The 18,432-nt window shown below is 53.7% G+C and overlaps 7 protein-coding genes across 7 annotated transcripts; 2 read left to right on the top strand and 5 right to left on the bottom strand.

Moving 5' to 3' along the window:
• Positions 1 to 298: 298 nt before the first annotated feature.
• Positions 299 to 1,912, bottom strand: PODANS_6_11670 (uncharacterized protein; the record flags this gene model as incomplete). Its single annotated transcript, XM_001906807.1, has 1 exon — positions 299 to 1,912. The coding sequence occupies one exon, from the start codon at positions 1,910 to 1,912 to the stop codon at positions 299 to 301; it is 1,614 nt and encodes a 537-aa protein (XP_001906842.1).
• A 714-nt stretch (positions 1,913 to 2,626) lies between these two features.
• PODANS_6_11680 (uncharacterized protein) lies at positions 2,627 to 3,955 on the bottom strand (the record flags this gene model as incomplete). The annotated part of the gene is made up of 3 exons (XM_001906808.1): positions 2,627 to 3,195; positions 3,257 to 3,417; positions 3,480 to 3,955. 3 exons carry the CDS (start codon positions 3,953 to 3,955, stop codon positions 2,627 to 2,629), a joined length of 1,206 nt encoding a protein of 401 aa, XP_001906843.1.
• Positions 3,956 to 5,199: 1,244 nt separating this feature from the next.
• PODANS_6_11690 (uncharacterized protein) lies at positions 5,200 to 9,069 on the top strand (the record flags this gene model as incomplete). The annotated part of the gene is made up of 4 exons (XM_001906809.1): positions 5,200 to 6,287; positions 6,349 to 8,238; positions 8,305 to 8,640; positions 8,691 to 9,069. The coding sequence occupies 4 exons, from the start codon at positions 5,200 to 5,202 to the stop codon at positions 9,067 to 9,069; spliced, it is 3,693 nt and encodes a 1,230-aa protein (XP_001906844.1).
• A 223-nt stretch (positions 9,070 to 9,292) lies between these two features.
• PODANS_6_11700 (uncharacterized protein) lies at positions 9,293 to 10,654 on the bottom strand (the record flags this gene model as incomplete). Its single annotated transcript, XM_001906810.1, has 2 exons — positions 9,293 to 9,470; positions 9,534 to 10,654. Coding segments are annotated over 2 exons (1,299 nt in total), but the record flags the coding sequence as incomplete, so codon positions are not given.
• A 358-nt stretch (positions 10,655 to 11,012) lies between these two features.
• Positions 11,013 to 13,765, bottom strand: PODANS_6_11710 (uncharacterized protein; the record flags this gene model as incomplete). Its single annotated transcript, XM_001906811.1, has 2 exons — positions 11,013 to 12,067; positions 12,124 to 13,765. The coding sequence occupies 2 exons, from the start codon at positions 13,763 to 13,765 to the stop codon at positions 11,013 to 11,015; spliced, it is 2,697 nt and encodes an 898-aa protein (XP_001906846.1).
• Positions 13,766 to 15,699: 1,934 nt separating this feature from the next.
• PODANS_6_11720 (uncharacterized protein) lies at positions 15,700 to 16,576 on the top strand (the record flags this gene model as incomplete). Its single annotated transcript, XM_001906812.1, has 3 exons — positions 15,700 to 15,810; positions 16,179 to 16,310; positions 16,388 to 16,576. The coding sequence occupies 3 exons, from the start codon at positions 15,700 to 15,702 to the stop codon at positions 16,574 to 16,576; spliced, it is 432 nt and encodes a 143-aa protein (XP_001906847.1).
• An 830-nt stretch (positions 16,577 to 17,406) lies between these two features.
• On the bottom strand, positions 17,407 to 18,135 carry PODANS_6_11730 (uncharacterized protein; the record flags this gene model as incomplete). Its single annotated transcript, XM_001906813.1, has 1 exon — positions 17,407 to 18,135. A coding segment is annotated over one exon (729 nt), but the record flags the coding sequence as incomplete, so codon positions are not given.
• Positions 18,136 to 18,432: the final 297 nt, after the last annotated feature.

The raw sequence follows: 18,432 nt of genomic DNA on the forward strand, positions 1-18,432 counted from the left end.
AAAACAAGAATTAAGGTTATTATATGCGTGCTGGGTGAAACAGATCGGCGGCCGACTGGTGTACATGTAGATGCCAATCAAGTAGTGCGCCCCTTTGCGCATTGTCGCAGAAAAGGCCTGCTTGCCAAAGTCGGCGGTTATGGCTGGCAGCCAATGGGAAGGCTCCAATCTATATATAGGATGACGCAGATAAAAGAATTGACATCAATCAGTCCCATTGTGAGCATTGTGAGCATTGTGAGCCGCCCACGACAAATCTATTTTATATCGCTACTTCTTTTTGTAGACGCGGACGGTTTCAAAGAAATTCGTTGATGGCCTCCCAGAAGTCGCTCGCCGCCTCAGACATGGGCAAATGCCCGGCGTTGGGAACAATCTTGAGCTCTGCCCCCTTCTCGCCAAGATTGGCCTTGAAACCCTCCATAGCCTTGACCAGAGCGCCCTTGCCATCGCCATCGCCCACAACGAAGAGAGTGTTGACCTTGCATCCCTTCATTTCCTCTCTCATGTTGTAGCCCCAGAGTGCCTGGCAGCTGTACTTGAAGCCCTCGACGTTGTTTCCCGCCACCATGTCAGTCATCCACTTGGCAATCTCAGGCTTCTCAGTCATGGTGTGAGGATGGAACCATCTCTCCACCGTCACACCGGCCAGGTCCCGGATGTTCTTCTCAGCCACCACAATGCGGTCCTTCCAGGCAGCTGTGTTGGCATCAGAGCTGGCAACGTTGAAGTCGCAGGCCACGATTCTGTCCACCAGCTCGGGGTACTTGAGCGCAAACTTGAGCGTGGTGGCACCGCCCATAGAGACGCCGATCAAAGCATGCAGCTTTTCAATCCTGAGGCCCTTGAGAAGAGTCTGGAGGTCGTCGGCAAGCATGTCCAACGTCGCCGGAACAGGAGGCAAGGGAATCTCATGTCTGCCGCGGGTGTCATATCTCAGGATGCGCAAGTCGGGACGCGCAGCCTTCAGAATAGCCACCAACTCATCCCACATGTGGTAGTCTGTCAACAGAGAGTTGCTGAACGCCACGATGGGGGCCTTGGGCGAGACGTTGCCCTCTAACCGGTAGCGGATCGTGAGCCCATCCTTGGCATACACATAGGCATTCACAGCCGCCGTATCCTTCCCAGGAACCGTCTCAATCTTGCCGTCTTCCCACTTGAAACCCTTGCTCTCGGGGAGCTTGCTCAGTGTCTCCAGCTCTCTTGGGCCCGGTCCAAACACGTAGAACAGCTCATACGTCCGCCTGTGCTTGGCCGCGATCCACTTGTCAAACACCTCAGTCCGCCACTTGGTGTCCATGGACGCCTTGTGCTCCTCCCCTCCCAGCCCATTCACCTTTTCATATTCATGCAGCGTCACAATTCTGACCTTGTCACCTCCCTCGATCAAGGAGGGAGTCCGGCACACCCTGCTCCTCAGCCAGCCCGGAATCTTGCTCAACATGGGAATGTGCTCCTCCAGGTACCACTTGGTGATCTCCTTCTCCCCTTGCTCCCCGCCCTTGACTTCAACCTCGACGGCGATCAGGACCTGTCCCTCGGCCTCCCGATCGCTCAAGTCCTCAATCTTGGTGAAGCCCTCCTTGGCCTGTTCTCCCAGCAGGTCGAAAAATCTCCTGTCGACGTCCACTTGGCCAATGGTCTCGCCTTCCCGCTTGGTTCTGTTCTCTCTCAGCTGCGTGTAGACGGGTGTTTCCAAATGGCGCATTTCGGTGACGTCGTAAATGGCCAGGAACTCGGGCTTCAGAGAGTCGGTGGCCCGGTAGCGGAAACCATTCGGGAAAATATGCGGCAGCCGGAGCCGGGTCGGGCCGTGCTCGTTTTGGTACCACTCATGGAACTGGTTGAGGAACTCCTCGTCGTGGCGACGGGGCTCCATGGTGACGTACAAGAGGCCGGGATTGGACATTTTGTCTGTTGAAAATGCAGAACAACAAGTGAGGTGATGTTGACGGTGCAAAGTTGAATTGAAAAAAAGATCGATATATATATGTCAGTCACCAAATGCTTAAAGTATGTGCCAAGCGTGACGTTGACCCGACTCAATCACATCCTCGCTCACTCACAGTTTCGGCAGTCAAAACGGAACGCGAACAGAGAAAGTGGAGTTTGCTGCTCTCGGCTCTTGTTCCCGGGGTTCCAAAAATACTGAGGCAAAGCGTTTTTCCGCTGCAGCTGTTTTTGCACTTGGGTGGGTGGGGCTGCAGCTTCCAGGATGACTGACGGCCAAGTGCATTGAGGAAAAAAGAAAAGGGGTTGAAAAGGGGGTTGATGATAAGAAATGGCGATTTTGTTTTACGCTTACTTCTGTATGACCTCAGAATACACTAGACTACAATCATATGACCCAATGGATGTTGATATCCACGACTGACCAACCGACCGGGGCTTTTGTCTGCCCCATTGTGTTTTTTTTGCCAAACCCGATGCTCGCAGCCCTATGCTTCCATTCCCGGCTGCCACAATGTTGAAGATGCAAAGCCCTCGAACCAACTCAGGCACCTAGTTGGCTCAACCGTGAGTTCAAAAACCAAAAATGGCCCCGTCAGTACGCCTGCTCGATCCCACCTTCCCTTGCATTGTGTACATTGTTAAAAAAAAAAAGCACCCGCCGTGCACCATCTTACGCTTCTCCCCAAACCTCATCAGCAATCTGGCGAACAAGTGCCAACTTCTTCTTCTCGTCCTCCTCGCTGAGGGGGTAGCCTGTCTCATGGGTACTGAAGCCGCACTGAGGGCTCAGGGCAATGCGCTTAAGAGCCTCCTCACGTGTCTGTCTACTGCCTTCAGCCACGAAGTCGGCGGCCTTGTAGATGCGCTGTTTGATTTCCTCCTTATCTTCCAGATCACGCAGCTTGGTGCTGATGGCACCAATGACCACATGTCGATCCTTGGGGAGGTACTTCAGAGGCTCAAAACCGCCAGCACGTTCGGTGTCGTACTCGAGGTAGAAAGTGTTGACCTTGAGATCGGTGAACAACTTCTGGGCAATGATATCATAAGCGCCCTCGGCAAAGTGGCGGCCGCCGATAAAGTTGCCTCGGCAGAGATGCACACCGGTGTGAAAGTCAGCGGGGAGCTTGCTGATGGAGTCGTTGTAGAGCTTGATGTAAGCGTCCAAAAGATCATCCACCGTGCCAATGTTGTCCTTGTCCTCCTCCCATCCTTGACGGAACTTGTCGGAGCAAAAGTCTACACACATCCCAGCATTGTTAGTCTTTGGGCATGTGTCGAAGACTGGAGGGAAACTCACAAGCAAGGCCAGGGTCGTCAAACTGGACATTTCTGAGGCCAGCCTTGTACAGAACATCAAGCTCGGCCTGGTACACCTTTGCAACGTCATCAAAGTACTCGGCATCGTTAGCGTACGCCTCCTTGGTGTAGGCTCGGCCTTGCTTATATCTCATGTGGAACCTGAACACGTCTGTCAGTCGTCCATTTCCTAGTAACACCAACGCATCCCAAAAGAAACCTACCAGGCAGGAGTGATCATTGTGAGCTTGATGTCGCCCCACTCGCTCTCGGGCACAAACTTTTGGACCAGGCGGAGCTCATGGAGGTTAGAGACCGACTTTGCTGGGTTGTAAGACAGCTTTGAGCCGGCAATGACCGAGTCTCCCGGCATGACCTTGCGGTCTTGCTCGATCAAGCTGACGACGTCTGGGTGATAGAGACGGAACATGGATGCCTCGGCGTCCTGGAGACGGATAGTGCCCTCAAACTCGTCCCACATGAGACCCCAAAACCTAGTGCGGTTGTATTCACCACTCGTGACAGCCTTGAAGCCAAGGTCTTGCTGAAGCTTGACCACATGCCCGACCGCCTTCTCCTCGACGGTAGGAAGGCCAGCCTGCTCCTCACTGAGCCCCTTCTCGCGGATGGCCTCTCGCACGTCGAGGAGCTCCTGAGGCCGCAGGAGCGAGCCCATATGTTCTGCACGGAAAGGCGCCATGTTACTGTGTCTGTGGGGGCTGGCTGAGAAGTAATTCCTGGGACGCTTCGGGGTTCACTCAAAAACACAAAAGGAGAAGAAAGGAGAAGAAAGGAGAAGAGGGAGGGGAAACCAGGAGGCCGTGAAGGAGGGGCGGGAAAGGTAGATGAGTGTGGACGGGAGCGGGGTTCCATATGGTCAGACTGTGACCTCCACTGGGGTTGATGGGTAGGGGCGAGGCGGATGATACAACAACGCGTGCATGGCTTCCGGCATATCCAATTCAGCCAGGCCGTGGCGCCTGTTTAACTGGCTGGCCATTCCACAGCCCCCATCTTTCCCATGCGAGAAGGGCAGCCCGGCTGGGTGGAAGAAACCGAGGGCGGGGTTTGGAGTAGGTGGAGAGGCGGGGTGGAGATCAGGGGTGGGCTCTTTGCCCCAACTATTGCGGGCCAAGATTGCAACCATTACAACTTCATGCTGAATCGGGATTGAATGGAAGCGCCGAGGGAGAGGGAAAGCAGAAGGGTGTGGTAATCGAGAGGTCGAGTTGCTGGTTCGTTGATCAGTTTTATAGCGTGTTTTGTGCCATGCTGGGATGTGCCAATGCTGGGATGTGCCATGCTGGGATGTGCCAATGCTTTGGCAGCAGTCGTCAGTGGGAGTGGGAATAACCTCAGTCAGAAGCATGCCATCACCAGTCAACATCTGATGAACGACCAGGTCACTATCAACACCAACAGAAAATTCCACTGCGGATGTCAAAAAAAGCGCCGACTTGCATGAGCCAATGAGAGCAGCACATACCACTTTTGACCCACTGCTTCAAACAGACAACCGAACTCCACGATCTCTTGTCTACGTGGAAGCACAGCCCCAAATACTTGCTGTAAAGAAGATGCCTCTCGACTATTTTCAAATCTCTCTCGCCTTGAAACTTTTCTGGATTAGATATCTTTAGATCCCTCTCAATTAAGTATCTTTGGATTCCTCTTATCCAACTTTAAAAGGCATAATGTTGTGTATATTTGGCCCCATTAACTATCTTTCAGGGCCGTTATCCATCATATTGGTCTTCATTCTTTTGTTTGTGGCGTGGCGAAGGGATAGCAAAAACATCTGCTGTCGGCCTCAGTGCATATGCAGTTGCCTGGAGGGGGAGCTGCACACTTGGACATGCAATGAAAGCAAACAACTCGAGGTCATTGGGCCATGGGCAGCAGCTACCCGTGTAAAAGTTCGAGGTCGCAAGCCATTGCTGCTCAATGCATTTCTCATTTTCTCCCTTTCTTCTCATCTTTTATCTGCTCAGTGAACCAGCAATTGCAATGGAGATTCATATACCAAACATTCCCGCGGATTTGACTTTCAAGTCATTTCAGCGCCTCATTGAACCAATCCTCAACAGCCTTGGTATTGTCGATTACCTCTGTGAAAAGACACGTAACAAAAGGTACGCCAACATCACATTTCTCGAGCCGAGTGACGGGAACCGCTTCCTATCAATCTATGGCCCTCACGGAAAGCCCTTGTCGATGCTGGGCCATGCTGTTCGCTGTCGGTTGAGCAACAAGGGACCGGATCAAACGACATTGAAGGTAATCAGGCATGCGATAGACGAACGTCAAAGACGCAAGTCAAAGGCCCATGTCCAGCCCCGGCCAAAGTCAGAACCGCTCCAGGCTTCATGTCTAAGCTGTGGCTTGCACACATTCGTCGATGGAAGATTCTCGTTTGTTTCGGAGTGGGATGCTCAGGAGGGCTGCTTGGTTCGCTTTACCAAGCGGCATCTCATCTTCAAACTGACAGATAGAGGCATCGATGTCCGCATCCCACGCAATGCCATCGTTCAACTGGTCTGGTCGGAGAGCGGCAGAGCGTCTGTTACCCTGTCACAACCCCCTATTATCCTAGCCAAACGGTCCCCTGAGAAGTCAGACGTAATAGAGCTCGATGGCCTTGGTTCTATTCATCTTGATTTTAGCATATTCGCAGATATATTCTCTCGTCAACAGGCAAAGCCCGAGCCACGACAGCGACTCACTGCTATTGACGATGGCCACAGCAATATTTCCGCATTTTGTCTCGTCTATCACTTCCAAATCACCGCAGCATCCATCGGCACACATGGCGCCGGCGAACACTTTCACAAAGAGATGTGGAACATTACAGAGAAGGAGCCCTATCAGGTCACGCGAGCTGATATCAAATTCTATCATGCATCTGACCTCCCGAGGCTGGGCCGCTTTAGTGAAGCTCTGACTCGTCTCAACAACCAGCTTGACTCGTACACGACAAGTAATGACTTGCCATTCGGTATTTTGTTTTTGCTCCAAGCTCTTGTCTATAACTGGTGTGTGGAACTGGCGCCGGCTATACGGTTGTGCACATAGGCAGTGACTGACATCTTGTAGTTATCTTCATCCAACAACGGTGCAGGCCGTGGCTAGAGAACTTCTCGGCCGTTCCAACATCTCGATTGACGCCTTCAGGAAGCTTTTCGACTGGATCGACTACCCGGCACCTGAGAGCAATCCAAGACAGTTCGAAGTAGATGGGATCATTGAAAGCCTCGATGTCGCAGAAAGACAAGTCCACGAAGCCCAGCTCATGAGGGCGGAGCTGTTCAACGACAATGAAAATTCGACACGCATATTTCGTGTTTCAATCTCTCCCATGCGTATAACCCTCCACGGGCCAGAACTGGAGACTAAAAACAGAATCCTCAGAAAATTTGACGGCAAGGCCAACTTCTTTTTCCGAGTCCAACTCTGCGATGAGAACGGCCAGGATTTGCTCTTCAACCCCACCATCTCACTTGACACTGTTTACAGTCGGTTCAAGTCAATACTACGCAAAGGAATTGCAGTCGCCGGCAGGCAATACAAGTTTCTGGGCTTTTCCCACTCTTCGTTGAGAGCCCATTCACTGTGGTTCTCAGCCCCGTTCTACCACGAGGGTAAATTGCAAATCCCCGAACACATCATCGAGCAGCTGGGCGACTTTGCGCCCATTAGATCACCGGCTCGCTGTGCTGCTAGGATTGGTCAAGCGTTTACCGAAACGCCATACTCCGTGTCCCTTGTAGACAATGGGGTCCAAACGAGCGAAATCCCGGATGTGGAAAGAAATGGCAGGGTGTTTTCCGACGGGGTGGGGGTGCTTTCACCCCAGGCAGCAGAGGCAATCCATGATGCTATCCCTGAATCCAAGGGCGAGCCGACCTGTTTCCAGATCCGATGGGCCGGGGCCAAAGGAATGCTTTCTCTGGACACGGAGCTCGAGGGCAGTCAGATCTGTATCCGGCCGTCCATGAAAAAGTTCGAGTCACCCGACGAAGCAAACCTGGACATCTGCGACATGGCTTCCAAGCCAATACCAATGATGCTGAACCGCCAAATGATCAAGATACTGGAAGATATGGACGCACCACCCTGGTGGTTTTTGGAGCTGCAGAGAAAGGAAGTTAACCATCTACGTGCCATCACGAGGACCGTTTCCAGTACGGCCAGCTTCCTGGCCATGAAGGATATCGGGGAGAGTATTCGTCTCCCACACCTCCTCCGGCAGACCGAGGCCATGGGGGTTGACTACCACCAAGATCTGTTTCTTCGCAGTGTGGTGGAGATGGCCCTGCTGAAGGAGATCAAGTTGATCAAACACAAGGCACGCATCCCTGTCCCCAAAGGTATCACTCTGTTTGGTGTCATGGATGAGACGGGTTTTTTGCAGGAAGGCCAGGTGTATGTGAGCTTCGACACCATGCAAGGTCGGTACCACGAGCCTCCAGAGTGTCAAAAGGTTGTAATAACCAGATCCCCGGCACTGCACCCCGGCGACATCCAGCTCGCCCACCACGTCATCCCTCCCGAGGGCCATCCTCTCCTGGAGCTCCGCAACTGTGTCGTGTTCAGCCAGCGGGGGGACAGAGATCTGCCCAGCATGCTCTCGGGGGGAGACCTCGACGGGGATATCTACAACATCATCTGGGATGAGGCAATTGTGAGCCAAGTCAGGTCATTTTCACCAGCCGACTACCCACGCCTACCGATCGTGGAGCTTGGCAGAAAGGTGGAAGCAGATGATATGATTGATTTCTTTGTCGACTTTATCAGCCAGGATTGCTTGGGTGTGATCGCAACACGGCACATGATACTTGCAGACCTCGCACCACAAGGCACGCGTGATAGCGACTGCGTTAAACTGGCCGAACTCCATTCCCAGGCCGTGGACTTTTCCAAGACAGGGAGGGCGGTCAATCTTCGCGAGCTTCCCAAAACCCCCAGACAAGGACGACCTCATTTGTGCGTGCATCACCAAAACTGTCTCGATGTCTGCCTACATGAACAGGTTGTGCTGACGTGTATCAGTCTTGCCGCAGGGTCCCAAGTGCTCGTCCAAGAAAAAGTAGATGTTGAGTTGCTTGATGAACAGGGAGGTGATGAGGATGATGACGACGACGAGGCCGATCAGGATGGGCCGCGTCATAGCTATTACCGCAGTGACAAGATCCTAGGGCAACTATACGATGCCGTCGACGAGGAAAAGATATGGCACCAAGACATACAACTGCCACGTTTGAGCCCCAATGACAATGCATTCTGGCGCCAGATGCTGGTGGTCCTGGAACAGCGCGTGGCAGCGGCTTCAAAGGTCAACTGCAAGTGGCGGAACCGCTTGGACGAGGCGCATGGAGTTCGCCATACGTCAGTATTTTTCTTCCCTGCGTACATGATATGCTAACTGATTTCTACAGGTATGAGGATGCCATGTACGACATCATGGTGAATTATTCCGACCATCCATTCAAGCCCCTTCGTGAGACGGAAGTGTTTTCGGGATTTATTGTCAGCAAGACCGGGTCTGCAAGCCGCCGCCAACGCGACAGGTCCATCAAGATGAATGACGAGTTTGAGCGTGTGTCCAAGTTGGTTATGACGACCATGCACAAAGGGCCTGGTGCCCTGGAGCTGTGTCTGGCGTGTGTGCACGCTGGACTGGTGGTAAAGGAACCTCGAGGTAGGCAAGTCTGGCACCGAGGCTCATCTGATGATATCGTGAGCTTTCGGATTGTGGCGGCGTCGGCGTTGCTACAAGAGCTCAACGCCCTCGAGAGCAATGATTGTTTAGTTTGATATATTCCGCGAGTTAAAGTAGGTAGTCTGTTCTTTTCATATACAAGTTTGGAAAACAACTCAGCAGCACCGTGATATTATCATCTAAAGTCGGGCAGAATTCATGGGGTGATAGGTTCAAAGGCCGGAAGCATAATTATATTCTTATAGAAATAGCTGTCCCATCCATGGAGGTTTCATATTCATGCTCGTCATCAAAACATTTCGATCCGTTGGCTTCATATCACTCAGATGAAAGCCTATGCTCCACACTTGGAGGGTATGTCCACGCAACCGACCACAGCATGAGCTTATAAATGGCTCTTTTGAACAATCCAGCGTTTGGCTTTTTTCTTGGTGTCAGATCTGGGGTCGAACACAGAATCACGACATTGCCCATGACGTTGAATAATCGAAACACTCTGGAGTGTCACTCACCATTAGCAAACCAAGCTGTTTTCAGGGTTGGTGGGATCAAAACTTACAAGTTCAACCCAAACAAGGCCAGCGCCGCCTGCATTGCCGCATCAACGTCCCTCTCCGGGTGGTTCACGATCTGCATGCTGATGTAGTAAACGGGCGGGATCCAGCACCCCAAGATGGCAAGCTCCAACAAGAGGGTGTATCGGTATGCCCGCTTCCTGCTGCCTCGGAAAAACAGGAAGCCCATGACGATCCACAGCAGCAGAAACGACGTGACGGACGGTGCAAAAACCATGACTGCCCCTCTCCAGTACCGCCAGCTCAGCCCGGCTCCCGTGATGCCGAGGGTTAGTTGAACCCAGCCCAGTATGAAGAAAAACAAGAGGCTGTTGTTGTAGCTACGATAACAGTTGCCCTTGTGAAAAGGACGGCCATCTCTCCTGATTCCTGGACTGTTTGGATCGGGAGGCCCGGCCACGCCTTCGTGATTCCGTATCGGTCTTCCACACCAACGGCATATCTGAACCACGTCCTCGGTGCCCAATTTCACCCTCTTCCCAATCTTTAATCTCTCATCGTTGGCCACCAAGGCGCAGTCGACGCACTGGGATGCCAAAGGCCACCCCTCATCCTCGTGACTACAAGAGAGCAGGTTAGAGCGGAAGGGGTCATGCACCAGGCACGTCTTGCAATGCTGAAGGAGGAGGGTCGTCAGTTGCTCGCGGCCAAAGAGGATGCGCAGCTGGGGAGGTGAAGCGAGGGTGTGGAAAAAGCGACATGTCTTTCGGAGCTCCAGGATAGACACAAAGTTCAGATGGCGCAGAATGTTGTTCAGCAGCTCAGTGGGTAGGGCCAGCAGGTGGAGTGGAGGTTTCTCATGACTGTCTTTGCCGGCCGACGATGCTTGACTATCTGGCGGGTGAGGGGTAGAGTTTGGTTTGGGTTGGATGGCGATGAGACGAGTGATTTGAGCATGTCCATCCTCGGGCTTTCTGGCGTGCTGTTTTTCCTTGTTGGCGAGAGACGTCAGCGAGCGTCGGACCGTCGTGATGATGGATGAGAAGGGAGCTCCAGCTCCAGGCCCCACATCAGACGTAGCTGTTGTGGCCATCCCGTCTCGGGCAAGCGTGAGCGTGCTTCGACGTTCCCAGATGCCCCCAAAAACAAAAGAATCCAAAATGAATCAAGATTCATGGGTGGCCCCAAAGGGCGCTACAAATGGAATGTTTTGTTGATGAGTGAGGGGTGTTAAATCAGGCAAGCAGGCGGGCGGGCGGCACTGAGGCAGGACATCAATGAAAGCCAGAAAAGTGGGACCACGGGGCAGGTGGGGCTTTGGGCTGAACACTTAGCATATCCGCCCACTGATACAGCCTGCCAGCCCAGGTTGACACCAAAACACCAAACACCCCGACACCCGTACGTTACACAGAAGCAAGTGGCAAAAGTACAGAGATCTTCTTGGATTGGCCTTTCTACTCCGCATTTCCTACATTTTCTACATGACATCCAAATACCTTATTCCCAAACTCCGATCACTGTTAATGTGGATACTGTTGTCCCAGGTTTGTCTGACCTGGCCCCAGCTCATAACTCCCAAAGAACCCTCCTGGCGATGAAGCTGTCACCGTCATGGCCGAGTGCGGGCTGATGGGTGACTTCCCCTGTCCCGGCATCTGCTGTGGCTGTAGCTGTAGCTGTAGCTGTAGCTGTTGCGCATGCGCATGCTGCATGTGATGCTGGTATGGCCCCTGCTGCTGCTGATACACCTGGTTCATATCAAGGCTAAGTGTGTTCGCGCTGCCTCCCTGGAAACCACCTGCGCGTCTGATGCCATGTTGGAATTGCTGCCGCACTGGAAGATTCGTGCTGCCAAAAAAGTGGTTCGGGACAAGATTGACACCCGGCTGCTGCCGCAAGAGATAGCCAGCTGCCGCAGCCGTGTCGAAGCTGATCCCCGAGTCCCCCGAAGGCACCCGCATATGGTGGGAGGCACTCCCATCTGTTCCTCCGGAGGTCCCCAGAAGCGGCGCGCCAAATGTTGGCCGCTGTACCTGCCGCGCTGTCGGAGCCGGCACAGTGATACCAAGCTGACGCCTTGATACTTGTGCCGGGAGAAGGGATGCCACATTGGTGTCACTCAATCCTCCCGGACTGACGGCCTGTCCATAGCCTCCCGGTGACGGCGCATACGACATCAACGGCGGCTGGCTGGGACTCGGCCAAGACGAATCGTTGTTGATGGGCGTGCCATGCGTCGAGGACGCCCCGCCGCTTTGGCCGTTACTCCCCAGTGTGTCTCTGCTCTGAATCGGATGGAGGGGTGCTGTGTGGCTAGCTCTTCTCGCCCGCTGAGGGCTTGCTGTTGGCTGTCGAGGGCCCTGGTTGCGGGTCCGTCTTGGCCGCCCAGAGAGTTGGCTTGTCCGTAAGCGGCAGGTGTCCACAACAGAGTCGATGTGCTCGTTGAAGAGGCTGAGCAGGAGGTCTGGGTCGTGGTGAGGAAACTCCGTCGCAAGCCGCTGCCTGAGTTCATCGCGGGAGGACGGCTTCCTGAATTCGGCATGCACCTCATCCAATTCTGTAGGGGGCACAAAATCTTACCAGGGGTTAGTAACTATATCACACCAAAATTGAGTAGTTGTGGATGCTTACTATGGTCAGGGATCCCTTCCTCCGTGCCAAACAACACGTCCCAGAGCGTATCCCAACAGTCCACCTTTGAGTTTGCTTTTCTCCCATTGAGAACCTCCTCCACCTGTGGCGTGATGCCGTCTTCGGGGTCCAGACTTGATGGCACATCCCGTACTTCACACATGAGATGTATCTTTACGGCCGAATGGGCGACCAAGTCCACGTGGCTTCCTAGATCCTCCTTGCATCGCGGACACATAAACGGCGGTATCGAGTTTTGTCGGTGGAAGTTCTTGATGTGCCGTTTGAGCTGAGGGATGTCGGGGAAGGACTGTACCGCGCAGCTCTGAAAGTCTCGAACGTTGAATCTGATCGGGTTTCTCTTGCGGAACGGACAGCTAAAGTTTTGGCCGTGACCATGGTCCGTTATTCTTTGTCGCTTACCGCCACCGCCCTGGCGATCATCTCCCTCGTCGCCATCCCCGTCTTCTTCTTCCTCTCCGCCTTCGAGGCCCCCACTGAGTCTTTTTTTCGTCCCGTTGTGGTTTTTACGACTGCCCTGGCCACTTGATTTGCCGCCATAGCCAGTTGTGTCGGCCGTGCCTTGGATAGGAGTGCTGTTGAAACCTGCATGACTGCGAGCTGCCTCGTTCACTGGCGGGACGGCAGAGTCGGCGAAATGCCGGCTACCGGACCGGACAATATATGATAGTTCGTCGAGACAGTAACTCACCGATTGGTAGGCCGCTGACGCGGTGCCTTGGTTCAGTTCACAGAGCTCGACACCAAACACATGCTTGAGGGCTCTGTCGAGGAAATCCTGCACCGAGTTGTCGTCCACTTCTACGTCGCTCAGAGAATCTGGCGTATTTTCATCTGCCGAGGAATGGAATCCGTCCGGTGTGGACGGACAGCCTCCATCTGCTTCAGAAGACAACTCATCCCGTTGCTGTGCCGGCTCGTTGTTATCGCCGTCCTCCTTGCCAACTATGTCGCAAGCGGCCCTGAGGTCTGGATTCGCCGCGTCATCCGTAATCGATCCAGCTTGTTTCTCGAGAGGTGGAGGATGTGTGATATAGTCTGAACTCCTCCGGTATGGCCGATCCGAATGCACTTTCCGAGGTGATGGCGGAATGTCACTGACTGGCTGGCGTTGGCGAAATGAAGAGGATCTGTCAGTATCGATAGGAGCCAGAGGCTTTGTCGGTAATGAAGAGCAAGCGATAGAGCGAGATGGAGAGCCGTGAGGGTAGGGAGGTGATGATGCCAGCACCGATTCAACATCAAACGTTTCTTCGTCAATGGCATCAGGACTTTCGGGCTCGGTGATGTCGGTGACAGTTGAAGCGGCAGTTAATCCAGAGGCCACAGACCAGCCGGTGTTTGACCTTCGTTGTTGGAAGTTCAACTGAAACCTCTCACATGAGTCTCGCCTCTCCGGCTGACGGCGCTCGGCGATGGTGTCCTTGATGGTACGAATGGGAATGGGTTGATCCTCTTGAAAGCCTACCCGAAGCGGCCGGTCTGGAAGGGTTTCCTTGACTGAAGAATCTGCACCGGATCTGATATTCTTTGCTGGTGCTGGTATTGCTGCTGCTGTGACGGAAGATGCGTCGTGGGTGGCGGTTGCAGCTCGTGTTGCTGGCGAGGTGAAAGATTCCATTATACGCAAAGGTGAAGGGCCGGGGCCCTATAGTGTGTAGAGTCTGGTTGACGATATGTCAGGTGTAGAATGCGGGCTTCCTCGTCGGAATGAACGTCGTCGTGCTATATCAGATTGTGTTGTTTGTGTGTGAACTGGGAACTGGTAGGACCCGGCTGCAGCTAATATTGCATCTGGCAACACAACCACACAGTCTGCCCGGGCATCGACGGGAGGAGCCCGTAACGACAACCCAGACATGATTCCTATTTGAACTTGTCTATCCAGCAAGCGCAAGGCTGTGGTGGGATGCCGCTCGCACCCAGCGTGGTGAGGTCAGGGGCGGGCCTCCATGGGCTGCCGCTGATGCGCCACAGATGGGAATAACTGAAGAGGCACTGGCTGGCGGGTATGGGAAGCCGCTTGGAAGGGACCGGGGGTTTCTGCGGCCCAGCCTCGACCCAAACTACAGGGGGGAGTGCAACCCATCAAGGCAGAATGTATGGCAGCGTGGCAGTGCCTTTTAACTCCGCCGGGCGGGTGCATCATTGGCTCTGGTGCATTGGGTCTGGCGAACTTCAACCTCAGACTTGAAGTTTCCAGCCATGTTGTCGTCTGCTCCCAGTCGATTGGTTGTGATTGCCCTTTCTCAGGGTGCTGCTCAGGTGCTGTTGATTTTCCGATAAGAACACTAGTCCTGATCTTTACAAACCTCCTTGGCCGCATTCGTTGTTGCTGTGTAAAAGTAGGCGCAACGTGAGCCTTCTCGGGGTCGGGTAATCCAGCATCATGTTGCGCTGACTGGGGGAACATCAAACTCGATGGTCAGGTACCAGGTGGCCCATCCCGTAATGTCGCATAACCAAGCTGTCAGAAGTAGGAAGCGATCATGAAACCAAACAGAAGGGACCTGTGAGGGAGCAAGAAGGAAGAGGCAACCACAGAGATCAGCCACGGCCTGGCGGGGACTGTGCACAGCTTTCTTGGCGTGGAGGTGGCTGGAGGCTGGAGCGCAAGTAGGATGGTGGGTCCATCAACAACGACATCACATTGCAACGTCTTCAATGCCCGTCCCAAATCGACAGTCAGACCAAGTTTGAGCCGCCATTCCGATCACCGCCGCAACCCTCGCAGAGATTGCAGACACCTCGAGATGGTGCTCCTGACATGTTTCTTGGAGACTCTTTGTCTTTTTACCCCCTCCTGACTGACCAGCATGGTTGGTTCAACGGTCAACCTTGCGAGTGTCTGCCCAGTGCTAGCAAACAGCCAGGCACACACACTCCAGGTTCTCTGAGCGACACACAACCCAGCCCGACCGGACGCTTCTCTGCAGACTCGACCTGTAGGACACTGCGGTAGATTTCATGCCGTGGTGTCTCTGGAATGTCTTGAGCAGTCCCTGCTGTTCTCTCGCCAGTCCAGCACAGGCAGGCAGGCTTCCCCTTTTCCCCTCCCAAGAGGTAGATGCCCGGAACTTGCCGTTCAATGATCGGTCAGCTGCCGGACAGCTGGCAGCTGGTGGTAGTCACTGGAACAAACTTTGCACAAGAGCTGGTGTGCACAAAACAGAAGGCTGGAGGGGCGGGTCAGGTGCACAAGGCTCGCTTATTACCTTAGGTACCGTGGTAGCTGTAGTTTGCGGGAGCTTCTGCTGAACACTGGCAGCTACAGCACCTGGGGTAGCAAACAAACCAGCAACACATCAGAAGCATCATCAGCGACGGCCGGGAAAGCTTTTGATTTTTCGACTCGTCAACAACACCCGTCGCGAGAAAAACACCCGACAACAAATCCATCCACCAACCCCACGATCTTGTTGTTCCCATTTCCGTCCTGTTCTTCGATTACACAGCTCCCATCAATCAAAGCGCTACCGCCTATTTTTTTTGCCCGCCCATCTGCACACCGCACACCCCGCGCCTCGCAGCACATCACAACACTTCATCATCACCATGGCTGGCGGAAAAGGAAAGTCCTCGGGTGGCAAGAGCTCTGGTGGCAAGACATCCGGTGTTGAGGGTTCCAAGAAGCAGCAGAGCCATTCTCAACGCGCCGGTCTGCAGGTATGTCGCGTCCCGCTGAAGCTGGCCTCTTTTTCTTCCATTTCGTCGTCGACCCCCTCCCGCTGCCCGCATTGGGACCTGCTCCGTGAGCTATCATGAGCACGCGTCTGCCGCGCATTCCGGACCTAGCTGTTGTTTTTGCCCTCCCCCATCGCCCAATGTCGCGTCCACCTTGTCCACCTCGGCGGTGCTCTGCGCATGCATTGCGCCTACCTGCCCGCTGCTGTCAGGTCAGGCACAAGGTCTACCATCAAAACCGGTGCCAGGCCTTGTCGCATTGCATTGATGCTTATGGCAATTTCTTTGTTGTTCTTGGGGGTTCCCCCGCCTCGCAGTTGACGCCAGCATGCTAACACCAGATTCTTTAGTTTCCCTGCGGCCGTGTGAAGCGCTTCTTGAAGCAAAACACCCAAAATAAGATGCGCGTCGGCGCCAAGGCTGCTGTCTACGTTACTGCCGTACTGGAATACTTGACTGCCGAAGTTCTCGAGCTTGCTGGAGTACGTTGTCCCATCTCAACCCACCTCCTCGTCTGTCCGCCTCGAGCCTGGGCTAACTGTTATCTCTTTGAATTCAGAACGCTGCCAAGGATCTCAAGGTCAAGCGTATCACTCCCCGCCATCTCCAGCTCGCCATCCGTGGTGACGAAGAGCTCGACACCCTGATCCGTGCCACCATCGCCTTCGGTGGTGTTCTCCCACACATCAACCGCGCCCTTCTGCTCAAGGTGGAGCAGAAGAAGAAGGCCAAGGCCGCCGAGGCATAAAAACAAGACCCTCTCGGACCCGACAAATTTTCTTTTGGGCACTGTATTTGCAAAACAAGTGCAACATACGTTTAACTGATGAACCGGCCGTTGTAGCAGCACGTGCGATGATAGGGTGGTGGCAATTTTGAGGGATGCGGGTTTAATTTGTTTGCTGCACCGGGATACTGATATCTGGTGGATTTTTATTTTCCTTTAATGTCGGAAGCCTGCGGACACTAGCGACCGAGGTAGAGGGCTGGCTGCCAGCAGACTGTGCAATACAGGCAGGTCTCCCAGTGGTCTTTCCACGACACACAAGCCAACCTCGTTTGTCATCATTATCTGGGAACAGTGATGAGCCCTGACCCATGACAGGACGGGTGGGAAGGGGGAGGGAAATGCCAGTGGGAAACGGTGCTGATCCTTTGGTCCTGCATACACACACACACACGCGCGCGCGCTTGGGCAACACCTCGATATGCTACAACAATACAGAGCAGGATATTGGTGAGGAGAGGTTATCTTAGGTAGCGAAGCCAGGACCCTGGGGTCCACGTGGTGCCAGATGGATGCTTTTACTACGCCCCTGTCAGTATTTCATTTGTCACTGCTATGTGAATGTCTGTTATTGGTCAAAATTTCTTTGCTCATGTGTCTTGATGCTAGGGTTGACGACGTCTGGAGGGTAATATATAGGTAATTTGTACCATTTAGGTGATTCCATCATCTTTTAGTTGCTGTGCTATGCTGACTCCGACAGCAGCATCACGGCATTGTACCCTGCTCCCGTTAGCCGTCTCGGCTGGTCTAGATCGCCACCTACTTCGCCTGTCTTGAGCTGGATTCTTTCAGAACAACGTCATTACCATATCGGTGTCTTGCTTCTCGGGCTCGGGACCCGGATCAACAGCCTCCCACCTGTAACCATTTTCGTTGTCTCGAGTCAACGTTACCCTTCCCTGTTCATAAGCCTCAAAGATCATATGCCGGCACTCGGAAGGGTAGTCACAGTGCAGGAAGCAGTTGTGCTTCTTGTTGACGTACAGGCGTTCTTTGGCCAGGACGACCCTTTGCCTGTGACTAGATGTCTTGATGGGGGACCACTGTACCTTTTCCATTTCAGCGCCGTCTTCATCATCGTCATCCGAGGCAGGGGAGAAAAAAGACAGCGGGGTGGGCTGAAAGGTAACATGAGATTCCGCCGCCAGCTTTGCCGTTGTGCAGGAAGTTGAAGACGAGGGAGAAGACAAGGCCAGGCGACGCCAGGAGTTGTAACGCGCCCAGCCAGAATAGTCAAACGTGGAGGCACAGGTTCGGTTGCCCCGTCGCTTTTGAAGCTGCTTCGGGCGCTTAGAATTGGGGTTGGGCTTGATGACGGGAGAGATGAGAGTGGTGCAGAAGTAATGCGAGCAAGCCAGGCAGCGGCGAGTGGTGGCAATACGGTACTTGGCGCCGCAGTTGTGACAGCGCCATTTCCATCTTTGGGCCTTGGAGGGGGAGGAAGGGAAGTGATGAAGTTGGTGACTGGTGGTGAGGGTATTCGAGGAGGGGGGGGGGGGAGGATTGCTGGGAGCATTTCAATCATCGTCTTTGATTTGAGACAAGCACTAGTTCGTGAAAGCGGTGGGCGTGGGCTTGACAGGAGAGATGCTAGGCCTATTAGTTTTTCAGTGTCAAGACAAAATGGAAGTAACAAGTGAGGTTCTGGCTTGGGTTGGTTTCCAGCTCTGGTTTGAAAACGGGAGCCGCACCCGCTACTTGACACGCCGTGGATCAAAGAAATGGCCATGACTTTGAACAACAGAGACAACAACATTCTAGTTTTGGCTGATTCCAAAAGTACTGCATGGCCTCTTTGTCTCGACACTTGGCCC

The sequence above is a fragment of the Podospora anserina genome, chromosome 6, assembly GCF_000226545.1.
Source record: "Podospora anserina S mat+ genomic DNA chromosome 6, supercontig 1".
NCBI classification, from domain to species: Eukaryota; Fungi; Ascomycota; class Sordariomycetes; order Sordariales; family Podosporaceae; genus Podospora; species Podospora anserina.